The 23727-nt window shown below is 38.3% G+C and overlaps 1 protein-coding gene across 5 annotated transcripts in view; it reads right to left on the minus strand.

Annotated features, from left to right (window-relative positions):
* ABI3BP (ABI family member 3 binding protein) overlaps positions 1-23727 on the minus strand; it is a 255288-nt gene that overhangs the window by 12956 nt on the left and 218605 nt on the right. For all 5 annotated transcript variants that reach the window (XM_037058952.1, XM_037058953.1, XM_037058951.1 and 2 more), the window contains 2 exons: positions 21311-21520; positions 17032-17140 (listed from right to left, as the gene is read on the minus strand). In XM_037058952.1, coding sequence (XP_036914847.1) covers positions 17032-17140; positions 21311-21520 — 319 coding nt within the window. The remainder of the gene's footprint in view (positions 1-17031; positions 17141-21310; positions 21521-23727) is intronic.

The following is a 23727-nucleotide window of genomic DNA, read 5'->3' on the forward strand; positions in this document are numbered from 1 at the left end:
AGTTTATTTTGGTGTATGGTATCAGATCATGGTCTAGTGTTCATAGCAGTGCTATTCACAACAATCAAAATTTGGAAACAGCCTAAGTGCTCATCAGTAGATGAATGCATTAAAAAAAAAACCTGTTTTACACAATGGAATACTATGCAGCAGTAAAAAGAAATCTTTACATTTTGCAACAGCAAAATGGATGTAACTGGAGACTACTATGTTTAGTGAAATAAGCGAGTCAGAGAAAGACAAATACCATATGATTTCACTTATAGGTGGAACCTAATGAACAAAATAATTAATAAGCAAATAGAACCAGAGGCATAGACTCTGGAATAGACTAACAGCTGCAAGAGGGAAGGGGGAAGGTGGGGACTGATTGAAAGAAGGTGAAGAGATTAGTCGAAGAACATATATGAAGGACCCATGGACATGGACAATGATGTGAGGCTTGACTATGGAAGTTGAGGGCAGGCCGGGTGGAGGGAGACAAAAAGGGGAAATTGGGACACTAGTAGTAGCATAAACAATAAAATACTTTAAAAATAAAAAATAGAAATAAAGAAAACAACAGAGAAAAAGAAATCTCCCAACAAAGAAAAGTCCAGGACGAGATGATTCTACTCATGAATTCTATCAAATGTGTAAAGAAGAATTAATGTTAATACTCTTCAAATTCTTCCAATAAGTTGAAGAAGAGGGGGTACTCTCAAACTCATTTTACAAGGCCACAATTACCCTGATACCAAAGCCAGTGAAGGATACCCAAGAAAGAAAATTACAGACCAGGACTCCCGCCAAGATGGAGGCATAGGTGGAAACACTGTGCCTTCTCCCACAACCAAGTTTGGATACAACAAAAGTTTTGGTGAACTACCACACATCCAGAAGCCAGAAAACCGAATTATATGGAAGTCCGACAGCTACGAACCGTTCAACGAGGACGGTAAGAGGCAGAACCAGCAGCAGAGCTGGGTCAGCCAGGGCAGATCTAGGAGCGCAGGTAGCCCAGAACTAGTCGGGGTTCGGAACAGACTGACCAAGGTCGCACACTCTCTCGCAGTGAGATGGACCACACAGGCCCCAGGGGGCAAACCCAGTGGTGGAGGGCTGACAGCGGTGGCACACCCGCGTGCCGAGGAGCGGGGCGCGTGGCCCTGGTGACGGTGGTGGCTGAGGTGCTGGTGGGGGTCGCGGCGGCGGCGGCTGCAGCGGCGGTGGGCGCTGGAGAGAAGCCATTGTCCCTCTTTGACCCCGCCCCCACATACAACGTCACAACCCAGCGACTGAGTTGCCCTGCTCTGGTGAAAACCTAGGGCTCCGTTCCTGCTACTTAACAGGCACAAATAGCCCAAAGGATGGCTCAAGAAGAACTCAAAGTCCCAGAGCCAATAACTCTAAGCGACCAACAGATTGCCAGGCTCTCAGAAGCCCAATTTAAAACACTATTTATTAGGATGCTCACAGAATTGGTAGAGTACAGTCACAAATTAGAGAAACATATGAAGGCTAAACTAATTGAAATGAAGGGAGATGTCCAGGAAACCAATAGTGATGGAAAGGAAACTGGGACTCAAATCAATGGAATGGACCAGAAGGAAGAACGAAACAAACGACCAGAAAGGAATGAAGAAATGAGAATTCAAAAAAATGAGGAGAGGCTTAGGAACCTCCAGGACATCTTTAAACGTTCCAACATCCGGATTATAGGGGTACCAGAAGGGGGAAGGAAACAGCCACGAGTGGAAAATGTATTTGAACAAATAATAAAAGAGAACTTCCCCAGTCTGGCAAAGGAAATAGACTTCCAGGAAATCCAGGAAGCTCAGAGAGTGCCAAAGAAGTTGGACCCAAGGAGGAACACACCAAGGCACATCATAATTACATTAGCCAAGACTAAAATGAAGGAGAGAATCCTAGAAGCAGCAAGGGATAAGGGGACAGTCACCTACAGAGGAGTACCCATCAGACTGTCAGCGGATTTCTCAAAAGAGACCTTACAGGCAAGAAGGGGCTGGAAAGAAGTATTCCAAGTCATGAAATCCAAAGACCTACAGCCAAGATTGCTTTATCCAGCAAAACTTTCATTTAGAATGGAAGGACAGATAAAGTGCTTCTCAGATAAGGTCAAGTTCAAGGAGTTCATCATCACCAAGCCCTTATTATATGAAATGCTAAAGGGACTTATATAAGAAAAAGAAGATGAAAAATATGAACAGTGAAAGGACAGCAAACACACAGCTATTAACAACCACACCTAAAACAAAAGCAAACCAAGAGGACAGCTAGATCAGGAGTGGAACCATAGAAAAGAAGAACACATGGAGGGTTAGAAACAGGGGGGTGGGAGGAGGAGAAGGGGGGAGAAGGCACAGAAAATAGCATAGATGGTAGGTAGAAAATAGATAGGGGGGAGGGTGAGAATAGTGGGGGAAATATAGGACCTAAAGAACTTGAGACACGTGGTTATAAACTAAGGGGGGGAGAAGGGTGGGGGAGGGAGTGTGTGGGTGGAGGGGAAAGAAGGGGGGTCATAGAACAACTGTAATGGTATAATCAATAAAATATATTTTAAATAAATAAATAAATAAATAAAAAGAAAATTACAGACCAATATCCTTGATGAACACAAATGCAAATAAAATATTAGCAAATCAAGTTAACAAAACATTAAAAGAATCATACAAAATGATCAAGTGGGATTCACTGGCAAAGATGGTTCAACATCCACAAATTAATTAATGTGATATAATAACAACAAAATGAGGGCTAAAAAAATCATATGATTATAATCTCAGTTGATGCAGAAAAACATTTGACAAAATTCAACATACTTTCGTGAGGAAAACTCTAAACAAAATTGGTATGGAGGCAACATACCTCAACAAAATAAACGCCATATATGACCAGACCACAGCTAACATCATACTCAATAATGAAGTTCTGCAATCTTTTCCTCTAGGTCAGGAATAAGACAAGCATGTTCATTCTCATTACTTTTATTCAACATAGAAACAGAAGTCCTAGCCAGAGCAATTAGACAAGAAAAAGAAATAAAATGCATCTAAATTAGGAAGAACTAAAACATGGTACTATATATAGGAAACCCTAAAGATGTCACCAAAAAACTGTTAGAACTAATAATTAAAACAAACTGCATGCTACAAAATCAGTATACAAAAGCTAGTTGTGTTTTTATATACTAACCATTAACTATCAGAAAGAGAGATTAAGGAAACAATCCCATTAACAATAGCACAAAAAATAAAATAGGGATAAATTTATCCAAGGAGGTGAAAGATCTGTATAGTGAATATTATATGCCATTGATGAAATAAACTGAAGAGCTAAATAAATGGAAATATATTCCATGTTCATGGGCAGAAGGATTAATATTAAGATATCTCTACTACCCAATGCAATCTATAGATTCAATGCAATGTCTCAAAATTTTGAATAGCATTTTTGAAAATATAGAATGTATGTTCTAAAATGTGTATGAAAACACTAAAGGTCCCATTATGCAAAGCAATCGAGAGAGAATGAGCAGTGAAGGGCTGGAAAAAATATTATAAGCGAATGGATAGGGAAAAAAAAACTCAGGGTATCAATATTCATATCAGACAAAATAGACCTAAAACAGAGGTCATAAAAAGAGACACTGAAGGACACTTCATAATACTTAAGAGAAGAATCCATCAAGAAGACATAAACATTATAAACATATATGCACCCAACATAGCACCCAAGTATGTAAGGAAAATCTTGGAGGACTTCAAGAAAGATATTGACAGCAACACAATTATAGTAGGGGATTTCAACACCCCACTGTTAAAAATGGATAGATCTTCCAAACAAAACATCAACAAACATATCACAGCATTGAACAATGTCCTAGATCAAATGAACTGAACTGATTTATATAGAGCCTTTCATGCCAAAGGCTCTATATAAATACATTCTTTTCAAATGCACATGGAACATTTTCAAAGATAGACCACATGATAGGACATAAAACAAGTCTCAACAAATTCAAGAAAATGGAAAACATATCAAGCATTTTCTCTGACCACAAGGGACTGAAACTAGAAACCAACCTCAAGGAAAAAACTCAAAAATACTCAAACTCATGGAGATTGAATAGCACACTATTAAACAATGAATGGGTCAAGAATGAGATTAAAGAAGAAATCAAAAAGTTTCTGGAAACAAATGGAAATGAACTCACAACAACCCAAAACTTATGGGACACAGTGAAGGCAGTCCTGAGAGGGAAGTTCACAGTGATACAGGCCTACCTAAAAAAAAAAAAAAGAAAAAGAAAAGAAAAGAAACATTTCAAATAAACAACCTAACCCTACACCTATGAGAACAACAATAAAAACAGCCAGAGCAAGTAGATGAAAGGAAATAACCAAGATTAGAATGGAATTAAATGACATAGAGACTAAAAGAAAAATCCAAGGATCAATAAATCCAGGAGCTGGTTCTTTGAAAAGATAAACAAAATCAACAAGCCTTTAAGCAGACTCATCAAGAGAAAAAAGAGAGAGGAACCAAATAAATAAAATCAGAAATGGAAGAGATTACAACTGACACCACAAAAATACAAAGGATTGTAAGAAATTACTATGAACAACTATGTTCCAAGAAATTTGAGAACCTAGATGAAATGGACAAATTTCTAGATTATAAATTCCAAAACTGAACGAAGAAGCAGAAAGCCTGAACAGACCAATAACAGCTGGTGAAACCTAAGCAGTAATAAAAAAAATTCCTGTTACATGAAAGCCCTGCACTAGATGATTACACAGGAGAATTTTACAAAACATTTAAGGAAGATTTAAACCCCTATCTTTCTCAGACTATTACAAAAAAATCAAGAAGAGGAAGACCCCCAAAACTCTTTTTATGAAGCCAACATCATCCTAATTCCCAAACCAAATAAAGACACAACAAAGAGCGAAAACTACAGGCCAATTGATGATGAACACAGATGCCAAAATCCTCAACAAAATATTGGCAAACTACATCCAGCAATACATTAAAAAGATCATACACCGTGATCAAGTGGGATTCATCCCAGGGATGCAAGGATGGTACAATATTTGCAAATCAGTAAATGTAATACATCACATAAACAAAAGCAAAGACAAAAATCACTTAATCATATCAATAGATGCAGAAAAAGCACTTGATAAGGTACTGCACCCATTTATGATAAAAACACTCAGGAAAGTGGGCGTAGAGGGAGCATCCCTCAACATAATAAAGGCCATATATGAGAGACCTATACCCAACATCATTCTCAATGGACAAAAACTTCGAGCTTTCACACTAAGATCAGGAACAAGATAAGGATGCCAGCCTTCACCACCTCTATTCAACATAGTACTGGAAGTCCTAGCCAGAGCAATCAGACAAGAAAAAGAAAGAAAAGGCATTCAAATTGGAAAGGAGGAAGTAAAACTGTCACTGTTGGTAGATGATATGATAGTGTACATAAAGAACCTTACAGACTCCACCCAAAACTACTCAACCTAATAAGTAAATTTGGCAAAGCAGAGGGATACAAAGTCAGTATTCAGAAATCAAAGGCATTTTTGTATACCAACAATGAAATATCAGAAGCAGAAATGAGGAAAAAGTCCCATTTGATATAGCAACAAGGAAAATAAAGTACCTAGGAATAAACCTTACCAAGGAGATAAAAGACCTGTACTCAGAAAACTACACGACACTGAAGAAAAGAATTAAGGAAGACACAAATAAATGGAAGCATATACTGTGTTCATGGATTGGAAGAATTAACATCATCGAAATGTCCATACTACCCAAAGCAATTTATACATTCAATGCAATCCCTATTAAAACACCAATGTCATATTACACAGATATAGAACAAACATTTAAAAAATTATAAATGACCCCAAATAGCCACAGCAATTTTGAGAAAGAACAAAGTAGGAGGGATCATAATACCTGATATCAAACTATATTACAAATCCACAGTAATCAAAACAGTCTGATATAGGATATGAACAGACACATAGATCCATGGAACAGAACAGAGAGCCCAGAAATAGACCCCTGTGTCTGTGGTCAATTAATATTTAACATAGAGGGTTGAAGCATAAAATGGAGTAAAACTAGCCTCTTCAACAAATGGTGTTGGGAGGAGATCTGGACAGCTACATGCAAAAGAATGAAACTCAACCACTAACTTACACCATACACAAAAATAAACTCAAGATGGATAAAAGATTTCATTAGTCCCAATACTATAAAAGTCCTGCAAAAGAAAATAGGCAGGAAAATCTCAAATATTCCACACAGTAGTATTTTCATTGATACATCCCCTAGAGCAAGGGACATAAAAGAAAGAATAAACACATGGTACTACATCAAAATAAAAAGCTTCTGCATGACTAAAGAAAAACATCAGCAAAATGAACAGGGAACCAACTGTATGGAAAAATATATTTGCCAATAATACTTTGGACAAGGGTTTGATCTCCAAAATATATAAAGAACTCACATGACTCCACTGCAAGAAGACAAACAAACCAATTAAAAAATGGGCAAAGGACCTGAACAGACACTTCTCCAAAAAGGTTGTACAAAGGGCCCAGAGACATATGAAAGGATGCTCAGCATCACTAGCCATCAGAGAGATGCAAATTAAAACCACAATGAGATACCACTTAAGAATGGCCATAACTAAATCAGCAAACAAGTGCTGACGAGGTTGTATAGAAAAGTGAACCCTACTACACTGTTGATGGGAATGCAGAGTGGTGCAGCCAGTTTGAAAAACAGTATGGAATTTCTTCAGAAAACTAAAAATGGGACTGCTTTTTGACCCAGCAATTCCACTGCTGGGAATTACACCCAAGAACCCTGAAACACCAATTCAAAAGAACCTATGCACCCCAATGTTCATAGCAGTGCAATTCACAATAGCCAAGTAGTGGAAGCAACCTAACTTCTTGTCAGTAAATGAGTGGCTAAAGGAACTATGTACACTTACACAATGGAATACTACTTAGCAGAAGGAAAGAAGTTCCTCCCCTTTTTGACAGCATGGATGGAACTAGAGAATATTATGCTAAGTGAAATAAGCCAGGTGGTGAAAGACAAGTAACATATGATATCACCTGTAAGTAGATCCTAATCAACAGAACAAACAAGCATGCAAAATATAACCAGACACACCAAAATAAAGAACAGACTGCTAGTAACTAGAACAGGTTGGGGAGGGGGATAATGGGGGAAAGAAGGGGAAGAGACATGAAAGAACATGTATGAAGGAGACATGGACAAAGCCAAAGGGTGTATGTACGAGTGTGGGAGGTGGGGATGGGTGGGGAAAGGGAGAGTGATGATGGGAAAATGGGGACAACTGTAGTTGAACAGCAATAAAAAAAAAGAAATACTGTTAAATAATTTAAAAACCCAAAACAACGACAAAGAATGAAACTGGAAGCATCAGGCTTCCGGATTTCAAACTATATTACAAAACTATAGTAACAAAACAGTACAATATTGGCATATAAACAGACACATAGATCAATGGAACAGAATAAAAACTCCAGAAATAAACCACATGTATATCCAAGAATACACAAAGGAGAAAGGACAGTCTCTTCAATAAATGGTGTGGGGAAAACTGGACAGATACATGCAAAAGAATGAAATTGGACCACTATCTTACATTAGAATAGAAAATGAAGTCAAATGGATTAAAGATGTGACCATAAGCCCTGAAACTATAAAACTCCTAGAAGAGAACATAGGCTCCTTGATATTGCCCTTGAAGATAGCTTTATGGATTTGACACCAAAAACAAAGACATCAAAAGCAAAAATAAACAAATGGAACTGCATCAAGCCAAAATGTCTGCACAGCAAAGGAAACCATCAACAAAATGAAAAGACAACGTATAGAATAAGAAAAACTATTGGCAAACCACATGTGTAATAATAGGTTAATATCCAAAATATGTAATAAACTCATAAAACTTAGTAGAAAAAAATCAAATAACCAAATTTAAAAAATGGACAAATCACCTGAATAGACATTTTCCTAAAGAAGACACACAGGTGGCCCAGTGGGTACATGAAATGGTACTCAACATTACTCAAGGAACAACAAATCAAAATCACAATGAGATATTACCTCACACCTGTTAGGCTGTCTATTAACAAAGAGACAAGAGATGAGAAATGCTGGTGAGGATGTGGAGTAAGGTGAACCCCTGTACCTTATTCCTGGGATGAAACTGGTACAGCCAACCTGAAAGACAGTATGGATCCAGCAATACCACTTCTGGGTATATATCCAAAGGAAATAAAGTCATTATTTATATCTCAAAGAGATATCTGTACTCCATGTTCTTAGAAGCATTATTTATACTGGCCCAATATGGAAACAAGTATCTATTGATGGATGAATGAATAAAGAAAGTGTGGTGTATGTATATAATGAAGTATTATTCAGCCTTAAAAGTTAAGGAAATCCTACATTTGCAATAATGTGGCTTGAACCTGGAGGGTATTATGCCAAGTGAAATAAGTCAAACAGAGAAAGACAAATACTGCATAGTATCACTTGTACGTGGAATCTAAAAAAAAATCAAATTCATAGAAATAGAGTAGAAAAGTGGTGGGAAGAGGCTGGGGAGTAGGGGAAACAGAGCTTATAAAAGGGTGCAAACTCTCGGTTAAAAAAAATGGATAAGGCTTAAGGATGTGATGTATACAACATGGTAACTGTAGTTGATAATACTGTATTGTATAACTGAAATGTGCTAAGAGAGTGGAATTTTAGTGTGTAATACCCTCCCTCCCTCTCACATGCACAGTTGCACATACTCGGTGATGGGTGTGCAAATTAACATGGTGGTGTGGGGAATCCTTTCACAATGCATGCATACATCAAATCATCATGTTATACACTTTATCTTACAAGTTTATTTGTCAATTGTACCTTAATAAAGCTGAAAAGCATAAAATAACTGAAAATATTTGCTTCTGGGAAACAAAATTTAGGAATAGAAATGAGATGCTCTGTAGCACCGAGTCTTAAAACCATGTATACATTTTTCTGATAAAAATGAAAATTAAATTTTATAAAAATGAGTATCTAATGGGGGTGCAGTCCAGATGACAATTGCAGCTTTGACTGCACTCGGATGCAGTCAAAGCTCTGGGTGTCCTAGAGGATGAGCCAAGCATGCAGCACCCCAGCCGAATACCATGCCTGGTCCCCCGCCCCTGCCCTGTGCTATGGATCCAAACAAAGAAAACCTCCCGGAGTCTCCCCGTCAGGAGGTGGCACAGTGCCAGGGTTAAGGTTGCCATTTCTGGAGCCAGAAAGGCTTGTGTTCGCAGCCGTCTGTGTTACTTTAAGGTAAATTATTTAACCTCTATGAACCTCAATTTCCTCATATATAAAAATGAGGATAATAATGTTACTTGTGACTAATTATAACCTCATGAGTGTGTAAAAATACCTGAATTTCTTTTGGTGAGGATTAAATGAGATAATACATGTAAAAGCAATATGTCTGGCACATAGATTATAAATATTCTCAAGTACTAAGCTTCAATTATTATCCTAGAGGAGTGGGATAATAAGGAAGAGAGTGAAGTTTGAGAGCAACTGTGAAAATCAGCATAACCATTAAATATTATCAATTTACAGAAAAGTAGAAAAACTAGGGTTTCAGATAGTGGGATTTGTGGTTCTGGGGCAAACCTGCCAGAGACAGGAAGCTCCAACCAAAGGATCTGACCTGAGAATACACCTCAGGTCACACCAGGGCAGACTCCTCCATCATCTCCTGCCTCCCTTTATTCCTCTCTAACCATTTCCCTCCCTTTAGACTCTAGTAACTAGAGCTAGTAACTAGACTGCTAGTAACTAGTCTAATATAGAGCTGAATGAGAGTTTTCATTATTTCAGGAACTTTTGATATACTTCCATTGATATAAAAAGCTGGTTTTCACTGTAACAAAAGCCTCAGACAACCTTTTTACATAGAAAGGCTACTGTGCAGCTTTGTTTGTTTGAACTGTTTGGTTAGCTAATTGTACCCTTAGGATAGTCTTGAAATATCTGAGCCTCATTCCGGTGGGGCATCAGTCAGGGAGAGAGAAGTGAACAAGTGGAATAAGAGACTAAGGGGCACTCAAACGAAGAGAGAAATCCAATCAATCAGTCCTCCGAGGACGCTGCAGGATTATAAAGGAATTTCTGAATTCTTACTACATGCAGATATGTCCTGCCCTGGGAATACAGATCAGCAGCAAAAGGACAGAGCTGTGGGTTCTCCTAGGGCAAAATACATCTTAATCAGGAACAGAGGGACGAGGAGCGGCATCAGTTATCAACTGGTTCGCTCTCAGGGACGTTTCCTGGGTCTCCCATTTCTGTGGGGGACACATTAAGATGTAAAGCTGCACTCTAAACCTTTACTGTTGCTACGAGTTTCTGGCCCCCCCTTTGCTAGGTATAAACAATCGTAAGAGAAAACTAGTAAAAAGAATATGGTAATGTGAAAAGAAGAATTGGTCTCTATAGACTAGTGGAGTTCTGTGCTCTTAGATATACTTTTGCCTGAAGAAAACTTGCAAAATTGAGCAATCCCCTATACTTCTTCTTTCTTTAATGAAGATGAAATTGTTTTGCTGCCCACACCTACAATAAAACTAAATAAAACGGCTAAGGCTCTGGCAGCTTATTTTTACTCCTTTACACAAGAGCCCATTACGAGAAGAGATGTTGAAAGTTCATACGGAATCGGTAGAGAGCAGAATTTCACAAAAAACCCATGCGGAAGGACATAATGGCTCTTCCACATGCCTGCTTTGTTCAGCCAGATTTACGGTTTATAATTTGCTGCCTCTGTTCCCATTTACTGTTAGTGCCAAAATTTTACTAAATCAAACAACATTAACAATAGTCCCAAGCCATCTCTGCTGTCAGCTACAGGAAACTTTGGTAGGTTTTTAGTCTCAGAGGAAGAATTGTTCGCCAGAACCCTCCCAAGCCACAGAGGACAGAAGTGCTCCAGCAGGTTAAGTGAACACAATTTATCTTAATTACCAGAGTACATTTTCCATAGGAAATGGCTGGGCCACATGTGAGTCTGGTACACACAGTGGGTTCTTCTTCAGTCTTAGTCAGTGAGGAGAGACACGGGCTCATTGGGAGAGAGGGGTGGGATTAAAGGGATTTTTCAGTTCGTGTACCCACATTGTGTGTGTCCCTCCAGTTGTCCCACCAGTTCATTAGGAAGAGCCTGGCCCATCAACAGATGATCAAAATGGGTGTTGAAAACAACTGCTCTGAAAATGATTTGCCTACTATAGACACAGTTTCAAAGAAAAATGGTTTATCAGGACAATTCTACTTGCTGTAAGGCTGACCTAGGTTTTGGTTTTATTTTCAGTTCCAGTTTTCACACTGATTCTGTGCATGGCTTCAGATATCATAAGATTCTATGTCATTTTGGAGCAGGGAGAGACTTCAAGACCAATTAGTCCACACTTCCTATTCTTTTGAGCAGTGATGCAAGACTCATTGTTTAAGTCACATACTTTATCAGTTCTGTTTGCAGAATTAAAAATAATCATAGTGGTCTTTGCAAACAAAGTGGTTGGCTCTACATAGTAGAGGCTTTTCTTAATATTTTTCTTTTAGTTCAACAAGAACCACGCATTGAGGTTTCATGGGGAAATGAATAGGTGGAAAATAAATATTGGGGTGTGGGACAGATGGGCCATTGATGAGCCTGGGGCTGCACCCAGGCGCCCCAGAAGAGCTGTGGGGCTCTGGTCTCTATAGACAGAAACATCGCATGCCAGGTGTGGAGCTGAGCCCTCCCAGCAGCGAGACAGCTGCTGGCTGGCCCCACGCTGTGGACTAGTTTGGGGTTCTGTAGGTCTATTTTCTCCGCCTTGATTCTCTTGGGTTAAAAGTTCTAACCCCAAGCTCTCTACTCCACCCTCGGCTATGTGTAATGATTGGCCAGTGATTACCACCTGTTTTACATGTCATTTTTTTTAGTCAGGAAAAATGATGGAGAATGCTATTAAATAAATTGTTTACATATGCCTCCTAGAACTGGAATGCAGCTATAGTAATTCTTTCAGAAGTTATTATCTCTCAGCTTTTCAAATAGGGAATTCCAGAACCAAGGCAGAGGGGATTTTAACAGCTATAATTCAAAGTTTGCCTACTTGGGAAATTCATTTTTACCATACATTTTTATTATAAAATTTCCTCCAAGCATTGAAATGTGGCCAAAGACATTCTTTATAAGCCATTAAAAACCACAGGATGGCTGCATCCTGCATATATCTCTTCTTTATCTTATAGTGTCTTATTAGCAATCTTGCACTATGGTTGGGCAGAAAAAAATACAATGGAGTGAAATCTTGACTTAACAATGTGATTCAGTGTGAAAAAAGTTTGCATCAAAAAAGCCAATGGACCTAAACTGGGACTTGTGATTTTTTTATTCTGTCTGTAGCCTTGCTGTCAGTAGTAGCTTGGAGGACTACTGTATTTCACTAAGTCATGCACATGAGTTTGATTCAAAAGAATACTGTTGTTGCTCTTTCTTGCCAGCCTGTCCAATTCCTTCCTATCCTTTACCATCAAGTTATAGTTTCAGGCACTCCACGAAGCTTTCTCTCCTGATGAACTGCAGAACTGTGTATGAGTCCTACAATGGCATGTTCTTTTTATTTTTTTTAAATATTTTATTTATTTTTAGAGAGGGGAAGGGAGGGAGAAAGACAGGGAGAGAAACATCAATGTGTGGTTGCCTCTTGCACACCCCCTACTGGGAACCTGGACCACAAGCCAGGCATGTGCCCTGACTGGGAATTGAAACTGGTGACCCTTTGGTTCTCAGTCTGGTACTCAATCCACTGAGCCACACCAGCCAGGGCTGACCTGTTTTTTTAATGCTATTTTATGATGCTCTCCATTGATTCTTGGTTGTTAAAAGTTTTGTTTCTTGAGGTACTTTTAGGCTTCAGAAACCTTAAGTTAAACGAAATAATTTGATTTCACTTTATTCTTCCTTAACTCACTGTTAGTTTGACTAATGGGATTTCAACAAATAGTTTTTAATATTTCAGCTCAAATCACTTTGCCCACTAAATTAGACAAATTATTCTCTAGCATTCCTGTGCTGAGAGAGCATGGGTGCACCCACGGACTCCTTGGGTGCTGGGACCTGCTGAACACCACCAAGTTTCACGTACTGCAGGCAGAAAGGTTTCACTAGAGCCCCTCCATCCACATGCATTATATTTGCCCCCAGTGGGAAAATGTTCTTTACTTGAAATTACTGATAAACAACTTTTAAATATAATCCTAGTCAAATCATACACGTGAACATCAATAGTCTTTACATCCTAACGAATTTCATTCGATCATACCAAACTCTAAAAACATTAAGTAAGCCATACACAGACACACTGAATGGCCTCAAATTTATAGCTGGTAGTAAAACTAGTCATGGGTTCTGATTCCCAAACTACATTTAATATTGCTCTTTCCCAAAGACAAATTCAGAAAGCGCCTCTTTGGGGCTTTGCTTGTCCCAAGAAGAGGACAGGCTGTGCTCCTTTGAAGGCCCGCCGATGAACAACAGACATGGGGAAGACACACACCATGAGGGTGGGGTAAGGGGACTTGGTCGTATTTCAGTCTGAGGCAAAGTCCAGCAACAGTTAGCATGAGTCCTACCATAGTCACAACCAGAATGTGAAGCCGATTGGTCCTGTGATTTCAGAATGAAATGCAACTCAGAGCAAAGGTACTTTTTTCTTTTCTTTTTAAAAGATTTTTCTTTATTTATCTTTAGAGGGGAAGAGAAGGAGAGAGGGAGATAAATATCAATGTCTGGTTGCTTCTCATGTGTCCCCTGCTGGGAACTGGCCTGCAACCCAGGTATGTGCCCTGACTGAGAATCGAACCATGATCCTTTGGTTCACAGGCCTGTGCTCAACCCACTGAGTTATGCAAGCCAGGGAGGTACTTTTCTTTTATGTGCCTACTTGACCAATTAGGTCAGATGCCAAAATGGCATTCTTACATGACCATTAACAAAGTGCTCTTTTTTGGTAGATTTATTCCACCAAATGTCACTGATTTTAGGTAGCTCTTAACGAAAATGATCTTTTTCAACTAAATGAAAGTGAGAATGAACTAAAATGAAAGAACAAGTCCCTCTCCAGTTACTATCCTTCAAGTTCTCCCCATCTCTTAATCCATTTTCCTGACCTGGCAATAGAAAGGTGCCCACAACCTAGCTTCCACCTCCCTTCTTCCACTGCTTCGGTCCACTTTTCACCCCTCACACTGGTGAGAATAGGGTTGTGTCCACTGCACACAACCATGCCACTCTAGGCCTCTGCACTGACATGTGTTATTCTCTCTGACACTTGTTTTCCCTGAGACAGTCACCTAGCTAGCTCTTTCCTACTCCTCTGGCCTTTGTGAAATGCCATGCACTCTGGGCTCCCCTAGCACCTTGGGCATACTTCCACCAGAGCTCTCACCACTCTGTGTGGAATGATCTCTTATTAACTAACTGCCTACCCCCTCGCCTCCAGCTCCATGAGAGCAGGGCCACGCTTACTCATGTTTGTTGCCACAACAGCAAGCGCACCACTGAGCACAATGTTGGTTAGCTGAATGGAAACGCAAACCTTTTACAAACAAATCGGGTTTAAAATGTCACTGGAACAACTTCTGATTATAGCTAATAGGTGCACTCTGAAATCTGAGGACAGCCTGATTCAGAAAAGGAATACAAGTGAACATTTAGAAATTGGATGTCTTTCAATTTCCTTCCTGTGAACCACACAGCACATTTTTATTATATGGAATATAAAGCAAGAAACTGAAAAAAAATCATCCAACTCCTGTAAGCCCAAATTCACCTATTAAAAAGTAAAAAATTAGTGAATTTTCTCTTTTACTCTTTCTTTAATGTATACTGGGTTGGCCAAAAAGGTCTTTTAGTTTTTTTCTGTGCAATGGATCTAGTAATGCTTAAACTACCTTTAACTTCATTTGAAACAATTTTGTTACATTGTATTGTGACAGCTGTCATATCAGCGTGCCTTTAAAAAACAACTCATCAAACTCAGTGAATTTTTCTGCACCCATTTTAATCTTGAAGAGAGAAGAAGATAATGCAACATTTTCAGCATATCATGCTTTATTAATTTAAGAAAGCTTAAAAGTGCAACCGAAACACATAAAAAAATTGTGCAGTGTATGGAGAAGTGCTGAATAATGTGTCCAAAGTGATTAGTGGAGTTTCATGGTGCTATTGACATCTTGGGCAAATACTTGTTTGCTGTGGGGCTGTCTTAGATGTTTAGCAGCACCCCTGGCCTCGACCCACTAGCAGGCAATAGTGGGAGATAGCCAACATATATATGTCAGCTATCAAAATATACAAATCAAAAAAAATTATCCAAATCAATAAAGTTATTGGTGGAAATGAAAACTATGTTGTTTTTTTTTTATGGAAAAGCCATATGAACTTTTTGGCCGGCCCAATAAATGTCATGGTAAAAATAGGCTCTATCCCTGTGAATCATGTTAAGAAAGTGGAACCAAGATTATCATTACTGAAAAATACGCTTCTTTTGGATAACTTAAATCTTTTAAGAAAATCTGCAGTTGCAAAATTTTCCATATTATAGCTCAAAATAGAAAACGTGAAAGAAAAAAGTGCTTGTGGAAAACTATTATTTCTGCAGTGTATGGCTGCAGTTTTATGCACAGCACACCATCTATAATGAATTAGACGCCTCCTGTTCCCCCCAGAAGGTTAGAAGAGTCTCCCTGCCTTCATAGCCAAAGTAGGCGCCTTCGGTGTCACAAACGACGCCCAATTCAATTCAATTCAATCCAATTAATTGATGACACTGAAGGATACAGGATGCAAAATTTACAAAATAAGTCTCTGAAGCTGGGTTTCCAGTCCTCACCTCTGCCGATCTTGTTCAATACTGAGGAACTTTATCAAGTTCCTGGCTGCACCCCTCCGAAAATTCTTCTATGTTCATTGGTACACTATAACTGAAGATGCCATTTTTTAAAACTGAAAGCACAGGCAGTTTATTAAACAGTGCTTTGGAGTTTGAGGAAAGAAACTGATGTCCCATAGAGAGTGAAATTCAGTCTAGGAGAGCATTTTTGCATATTGACTTTCTTAAGGAAATGTTTGGCTTTATCCATTTAGAATCTCCTTGATTTTGGCTTTGTTTTACGTGGCTAAATTTGGTTATTTAGCCACACAAAACAAAACAAAGCAAGAACCTTACTACATTTCTAGAAATGTCTAAGGCCCTTATATGTCATGTGATAATAAACTGACAAAATATTGGGTATTTTAGATTTATAAAGTTATCACAAAACTATACAGCAGTATAAACAACTTGGTATCAATGTGTAATGAGGGATACCAAGAAAAGTTGTTTATTATGGAACAATGCTAATATTATTTATATCCCTTCAGGAATATGTTCTCATTTGATTATGATAAAAAGACCCAAAAGCAGAGGATTGGTCTGGGACTACTCTCTAGCTATTTTAAGCATTAACGATTACAGACTTTCACCTGTGTTTATCACATGCCTTTATTTCCTTGACCTCTCCCTTCCAGTATGCCGGCTAAATTCTTCTCTACTTCAAATCTAGTTTACATCATGCAAAACCAGGTGTCTCTGGTCCACAAACTTTTCCTTCTCTAAACTCTGGTATTTAATATCATCACTTGGCACTAATGCGCTTCTGTTTTTCAAAGCTATACTATTAGCTTACCAGACCATCTTATTAGCTCTTGTGTCCTCACCAATAACTTGCATAGTTGCCCAACATGACTCTAGAGGAATCTGGTGCTGTGTGCAGGAGGCCAAAGGAGGAGGCACAACACAGGCCCTCCCTGAAGACACAGAGGGCTGCTGTCATTTCATTCTCGCGAGAGCACTGGCGGCTTACCTTGTGTCTGGTTTTAGATTTTCTACTGTGGAGAAGGTTTGATTTGTAACTTGAATGGACTTGTTCTTTCCACTGAATGACCCATTCTCTCTGGATATAACTTCGTATTCTGAAAAGTAACAAGGCCAACAGATACTTGTCTTCATGTTCTGGCTGATTTAAATTTTTCTTGAAGCTAATAGCATGATAAAGTCACACTCATAGAAATAAGCAACCCAGGTTGCAGTTCTGATCTTATACATTACATGTTGATCTTATACACTGTGCATTACATATACATTGTGTATACAACTTATACATTAACCGTTTACAGATCGGGAGGGTCGGCAGATGACGAAGGTCCCAAAGTACCTGGGAGTTGCCCATTGGCCATTTCTGCTTTCCCTTCAGCAGAGCAGGGAAAACTCTGAAGATCGATGATGCTCCAATAGCAGCTTTGGAGGCTGGTCCCTATGATTTTGTTAGGAGAATCAGTCATCACTGGGAAGCACCTTTTGAGTGGTTCCTGCCCCATAACGGGTGGGAGGGAGGGGAAGGCCACTGACTATGTGGTGCTGCTGCAGAAAACTTCTCCATGTCTAAAACAACAGCAGCAAACACCAGTTAACCCAACAATGAGCTGTACTTTCCTAATCCAATTTATAGAGTTATGGGATTTTTGCACCTACTTCTCATATAAGTTTTACACAAGTTTTGTGCGTGCTACTTAAATGTTGCCTCCTTGATAATTATTGTTGTATTTGTATAAAGAAACTATGTTCTTAAAGTCTGAACACAGATCTGCATGAATTTCACTTAAAGGCACGTTTCCAGGAACTTGCAAGACTAATCCAAAGAGAAAGAATTTCAGAATATGAAATATAATTTACAGATTGGTTCACTGGTTTTCTCTGCCCGTGGCTGGGGTTTAGTTTAATGCACATGACAAGATCATACAAAGGATTTTAAAAATCAAAGGAAAACCAGACAACAAAACCCCACCCAAGATCAGCTCTGTCAATATAAAGAAATGAGCAAGTGGTGGGTGCCAGGGAATATGAGGAGCCAACGGCTGGCATTTCATGTTCCTTCCTCAGACTCTTATTGCTCCTGGATGTTTTGGATTTTGTTTTGTCTCCTGACTCTTTTTGTTTCCAGTTCACTTGTTTTTCTATTCTAACAGAGGGAAAGAGGGGGAGGGTCCTAAATTCAAATGTGTCCATTTTATGTCTTTTCTTCAGCTGTGGGGGGATAGTTACTAGAAAAAGACAGTAATTAAAATGGAAGTAAAATTGATTTTTTTAAAAATGAAAACTGTATGGCTTGATGGAGAGAGATAGGTCAAGCCTTAAAGCCATAACAGCTTTATAATAAATCCAACATTATAAAAATGAAATATTAACTTTAGAATGAATGTTTGTAAATACATTCTATTTCAGAAGGTTTATGTCCATATTTCTTGAGTTTATGCCCATATTTCTTCTTTGCAAATATGGGATCTTGTTTATAATTTCATTAACAGTAAACATATAAGGAAATCATTCCCTTCAGAGGGTTTCATTGTCCTGTTACGATGTAATTCAGTTAACAGAAAAAATTATTTATTATAAAGTTAGGGAACATCACTCTGGTCAACAGAACTTAAAAATGGTAATGGTGATACTCTTTTTACCTTCCCTACTACTTCAACTACTGACAATCATTAATTTAACAGCTGCTAACTTAGGCTGCACATTCATTCTCTTTAATTTTATCCTCAGGATAAATTGCTAACAATAGGTATCATTACAAATAAGGAAACTAAAGTTCAAAGAGGCAAATTATATGCCCAGGTTCTAGGTTTGGAATGTAGCCTGCCTGGGAGTTAAAACCATGTGGGCACACTGCTGGCACCTCACAAAGCAACAGCTTATCGCCAGATTAACCTTAAGTTGCCCGAGGACTTGAGCAGGCTATGGCCAATTTCCTAGCTTGCCCATTTCTGCACCGGTGTGGAAGGGACATGTAGAAGCAGCTAAATTTGAATGTGTTCACTAGAGGTAAGCACTTGCCTGTCCATTAAAGGAAAGATTATAGACAGAAGCCAATGCAGGAAATACAGAATACGCCCCCCTCTCTTTTTGTTGTCTTTCTCAATCCTTTCCTTTCATATCATTTTCAGTGATATGAGAATTAATTTCTGTTTTATATGAGCTGGTTTGTAAAAGATTACATTTGAAATTTAGTAAACCATTTAAAAATAAATAGAAATGGAAAAAATAGAACAGACCATTAAAAATAAATAGAAATGGAAAAAAATAGAACAGACCGTTAAGGTACATCATCCAACATTTAAATACAGACTAGATGAGGAATGGTTAACTATGGAATTATTTCCATGTAGAAAACATTACAGCTGAAGAGATGTGGTCCTTATCCATGGAAATTGTTACTGTAAATCCATTTCTTGCGAAAGGTCTCATGCAGCCCATCAAACATTTGATAATAATGTTCCAAAAGAAATTAGAATACTTTGAGATTATGTGTTAATATAATGATTTTAAAAATATTATATAGTGAACCAGAAAGGAAAATCTTTCTAATTTAAAAAATCAAATAATGATTGACAAGTAAATATGTATTAAGATGTATTAGATTAGCAATTTTCAACCTTTTTCATCTTACGGCACATAGAAATGAATTTTCTGAAGGACACCCCAAAATACACTTTTTGCCAATCAGACAAAAAATTGGTATAATTTTGAGTGATTTACAAAAATACCCTGTAATTACCTACCCTTATGATGCAATGTGACCAATAAGATGTAACCCTGTTTTAGGACCTATATATTTATGGTTCAAGACGGGGCTCTCACACCGACGGCTGTTGCTGCTTGGGCTGCTGTTGTTTCTGAATTTGACAATGTAAGGGAGAAGAGGTCAGTGCCCCTGACTAAAAAGTGAGGTATTGCATGTTTTAAAAATCCTTGTTGCACACTGGTTGGCAACTGCTGTATTCGATTATTGGACCTATTAGATTAACCAGTTCTCACGTGATGTCCTGCAACTTTAAGGCAAACGAAATCTCACATATCATTTTGTTTTGGGAGAACTTAGCCTCAGACGATTGTAGGAACCCCTGATTAACAAAGTCCATGAATTGAAAGTTTTGAGCTTTTAAATATGTGTAGATAATCAATACTTAGAGATTGATTGATTTTTAGATGTTGATTTAGAGCTTTAGATATTAGATATTTTCACAGTGGCTTAGCTCCTATCAGTATAGTCCCACATAAAGAGGCAGGACTAGGCCAGTCCGCAGGAACCATGGGCGGTGGCTGGTTCCTCCTCAAAACAAAGGTAAGCTTTGTATGAGAGAGAAAATTCACAAAATATAGCTTTTAAAAATGCCAGCTAAGTAAAGATAAGCTGCTTACAATGGAAGTTTCCCAGACAGTTTTGTCTGAGGAGAAATAATGGCTGTTTTCTCCTTTATTCAGGGAAAACTTCTTTGGCAGATCTGAGAATCACGCTCCCCACCCCTTAGTGTGTTGCTCTAGGCTCCTCCTGACAGCTTCTTGGTGGGCTCCTCTGTTGCCCGTCCCCACAGCCCGGGCACGGGGCAGGGACAAGGGTGGAGGGACCTTGTATACTCAGGCTACGTTCTCCAGCTGATTTAGATCATTAGTCTTTCCTCCTCCTCACCAGTTTGATTACCCTATTCATTATGGAGAATTAATTCCCATATAACAAGTTAAAAAGCGACTCAGGATTTCTAATTTTCACGGTAATTGGTAGAGGAAATGGGTGGACAGCAGAATCAAAATTTCTGGAGATGAGCAGGAAATTCACCAGGACTAGAATTTTTAAAACATAAACCCTAAAATGACTGAGGTAACTGTTAGCCTGTTTGAAAGTTCTAGGTCAATCTAGAAATAAGGATTGGTGGAAGGAAAACTGATTTAAATGTCATCGGCAATGGAAATTTTTCCTGTGTTATCTGTAAATTTCTTGGTAATGAAACAACTGGATGTGTCTTTACATTGTGAAAAAAGAATTCTAAGAGGAGATGAAAGGATTCAACTTAGAGAGATCTGCTAAGTTAACAGGGAGCTCACAACCAGGACAGAGACAACCATTTCCCAGTCTACGACACTTTTGACAATAATGTGCTGCCGGGACAGCAGGACTCTGCCAGGACTCGCTGCTCCTGAGATGTGCCCCCCAGGGCATTATTTGACTTGGTGTTCCATAGTCCCAGTGTATTGCATTTTCAAAGCTTCCCACTGTAGTACTAACAGTCCTTAGGCCATGATCTTACCAGTGACAGTGTCATTTAGTGGCTTGTCCCAGTCCAAGATGACAAAAGAGGGACACCCTTCCACGGTGACCACGGTGAGGTTGGAAGGAGGGTTCTGCGGCGGGCTGGTGGCATTCCCCTCCATGGCCTCCTCTTTGGGGAACCGTTTGATGGAGTCGGTGATGGAGCAGGGCCTGTTGTCAGGCTTTGGGATGTATCGCACATGAGGACCTAGGAGAGAAGGACACTGACATTTGGCACTTCTTCTGAGCAAAAATGGGGGCGGTGAACTCATGATTGTTTGAGGACATTCAGTCTCACATTATAAGTGGATGGATGAAAGCAGTGATGTGGATAGTTCAGACATGTGGAAATTCTGTCTCTAGGATACATGCCATGAATGGTGTTGATTTCTTTTTCTTTTTTCTAATTGTTGTTTAAGTACAGTTGTCTCCTGACTTATTTTTCTAAGTAGTTTAGTGTATACTAATATCCAAAAGTGATTTGTTCCCCCTGAGCGTGGTCTAAACCTCACAGTTCATGGGGTGTTGGAACGAGCACTCAAAAGGGGCTTGCCTCAGCAGTGGGTGATCTCGGGCCCTACACTGAGTGTGGCTCTGGCCCCACCCAGTAAATGTTAAACACTAAACTAAAAAAAAATCAAGTGGTTTCAAGTAATTTAACTGCACACAGAACAAAATTCAAATATATTTTAGGAATAAAAAACATATTGAGAACCCAACAAGATAAGGTTAACAGGAAAGTATTACCCATAATGGGAAGAAAAGCCAGTCATTTGAAAACCTAGAACTTGCACAAGTGTTAGAATCGTTAGACAGAAACAATAAAGCAGTTATCACTATAATCCACGTGGTCAAAAGTTAAGATGTGAAAGATATAAAAAAGGGTCGAATCAAATTTCTCACTAAAGCAGGAAGAGAAAGGAATATTCTCAACCCACTGAAGGGCATCTATGAAAAACCCGCAGGTAACATAACACCTAATGGTGAAAGACCAAATACTTTTCTCTTGAGATCAGGAACAAGAAAAAGACATCCATTCTCACTATATCTATTCAATATTTTACTGAGGCTCTAGTCAGTACAAGAAGGCAAGAAAGTAGCCACCCAAGTTGGAAAGGAAAAAGTAAAACTCTAAACTTTACTCTCAGATACTATGATTTGTATATAAGAATTCAATGGATTTAGAAAAACTCTACTGAGTTTTAATGAGGCTTCAAGGATATAAGACCACTGTACAAAAATCTACTGTTTTTCTATATTGGAAATTAAAATACAAATACATTTCATGATTTTCTATACAGTTTCTAAAACTGCAAAACACTGGTGAGAAAAACTGAAGACCTAAATAAATGGTAAAATATACACATTCATAGACAGAAAGAGTTAACATTACACAGCTGTCAATTTTCCCCAATTCTAATAAAAATCTAAGCAGGCTATTTTTTTAGACATTGACAAGTTGTTTCTGAAATTCAGATAGAAATCTAGAGGACTCAGAATCACCAAAACAACTTTGAAAAATAAGACCAGCGTTAGAGAACTAATACAACTGATTACAGCACTTACTATAAACCATTAGTAATCCAGAGACTGTGATATTGATGTAAGGGTAAGTAGATCAATGGAACAGAGTAGAGAACCAGAAAATATACATACACATATATACATCTGATTTTGGCAAAGGTACAATAAATTCAGTGGAGAAAGAACCGATTTTTTATTAACAAATGGTGCTGGAAAAATTAGATATCCATAGCAAGAAAATTAGCTTGCATCCATTTCTTGTGTCATATATAAAATTTGATTCAATATGGATCATAGACCTACATGTAAAATTCAGAAACTTATGGAAATAAACAGAGCAGGTCTTTATGACCTCTGATAAGTCCATAATTTCTCAAGAACACCAAAAATAGAACCTATAAAAAACCAAATTGATAAGCCAAATTTATTAAAATTAAAAAAGAAAGCCACACAATAGAATAAAATATTGCAAAGCTATGTAACTGAAAAAGATCTTCTACCCACAAAATACAAAAAGCCTCAAAAGTCAACAATAATAAAATAAGCAATTCCATAGGAAAAATGGACTAAAACTTTGAACAAACACACCAGAAAAATATGCAGATGGCAGGTAAGGATGTAAAAAGATGTTCAGAGCATTCTTAGTCGTTAGGAGTATGCAAAGTAAAATCACAATCAGATACCACTGCAAACTTACTAAAATGGCTGAAATAAAAAAACCTGACCATACTGTGTTGGCAAAGACCTAGAGAAACTGGAACTTTCTTAAAATGTTGATTATAAAGTCAGATGTAATCTAGCCACTCCCCTTGTAGGCGTTTGTTCAAAGGGAATGAAAATACATGTCTACACAAAGACTTGTGCATGAATGGTCATGGTGGTTTTAATGGA

This window comes from Sturnira hondurensis, unplaced genomic scaffold (genome assembly GCF_014824575.4).
Source record: "Sturnira hondurensis isolate 20B ecotype Veracruz unplaced genomic scaffold, ASM1482457v3 Scaffold0010428, whole genome shotgun sequence".
Lineage (NCBI taxonomy): Eukaryota > Metazoa > Chordata > Mammalia > Chiroptera > Phyllostomidae > Sturnira > Sturnira hondurensis.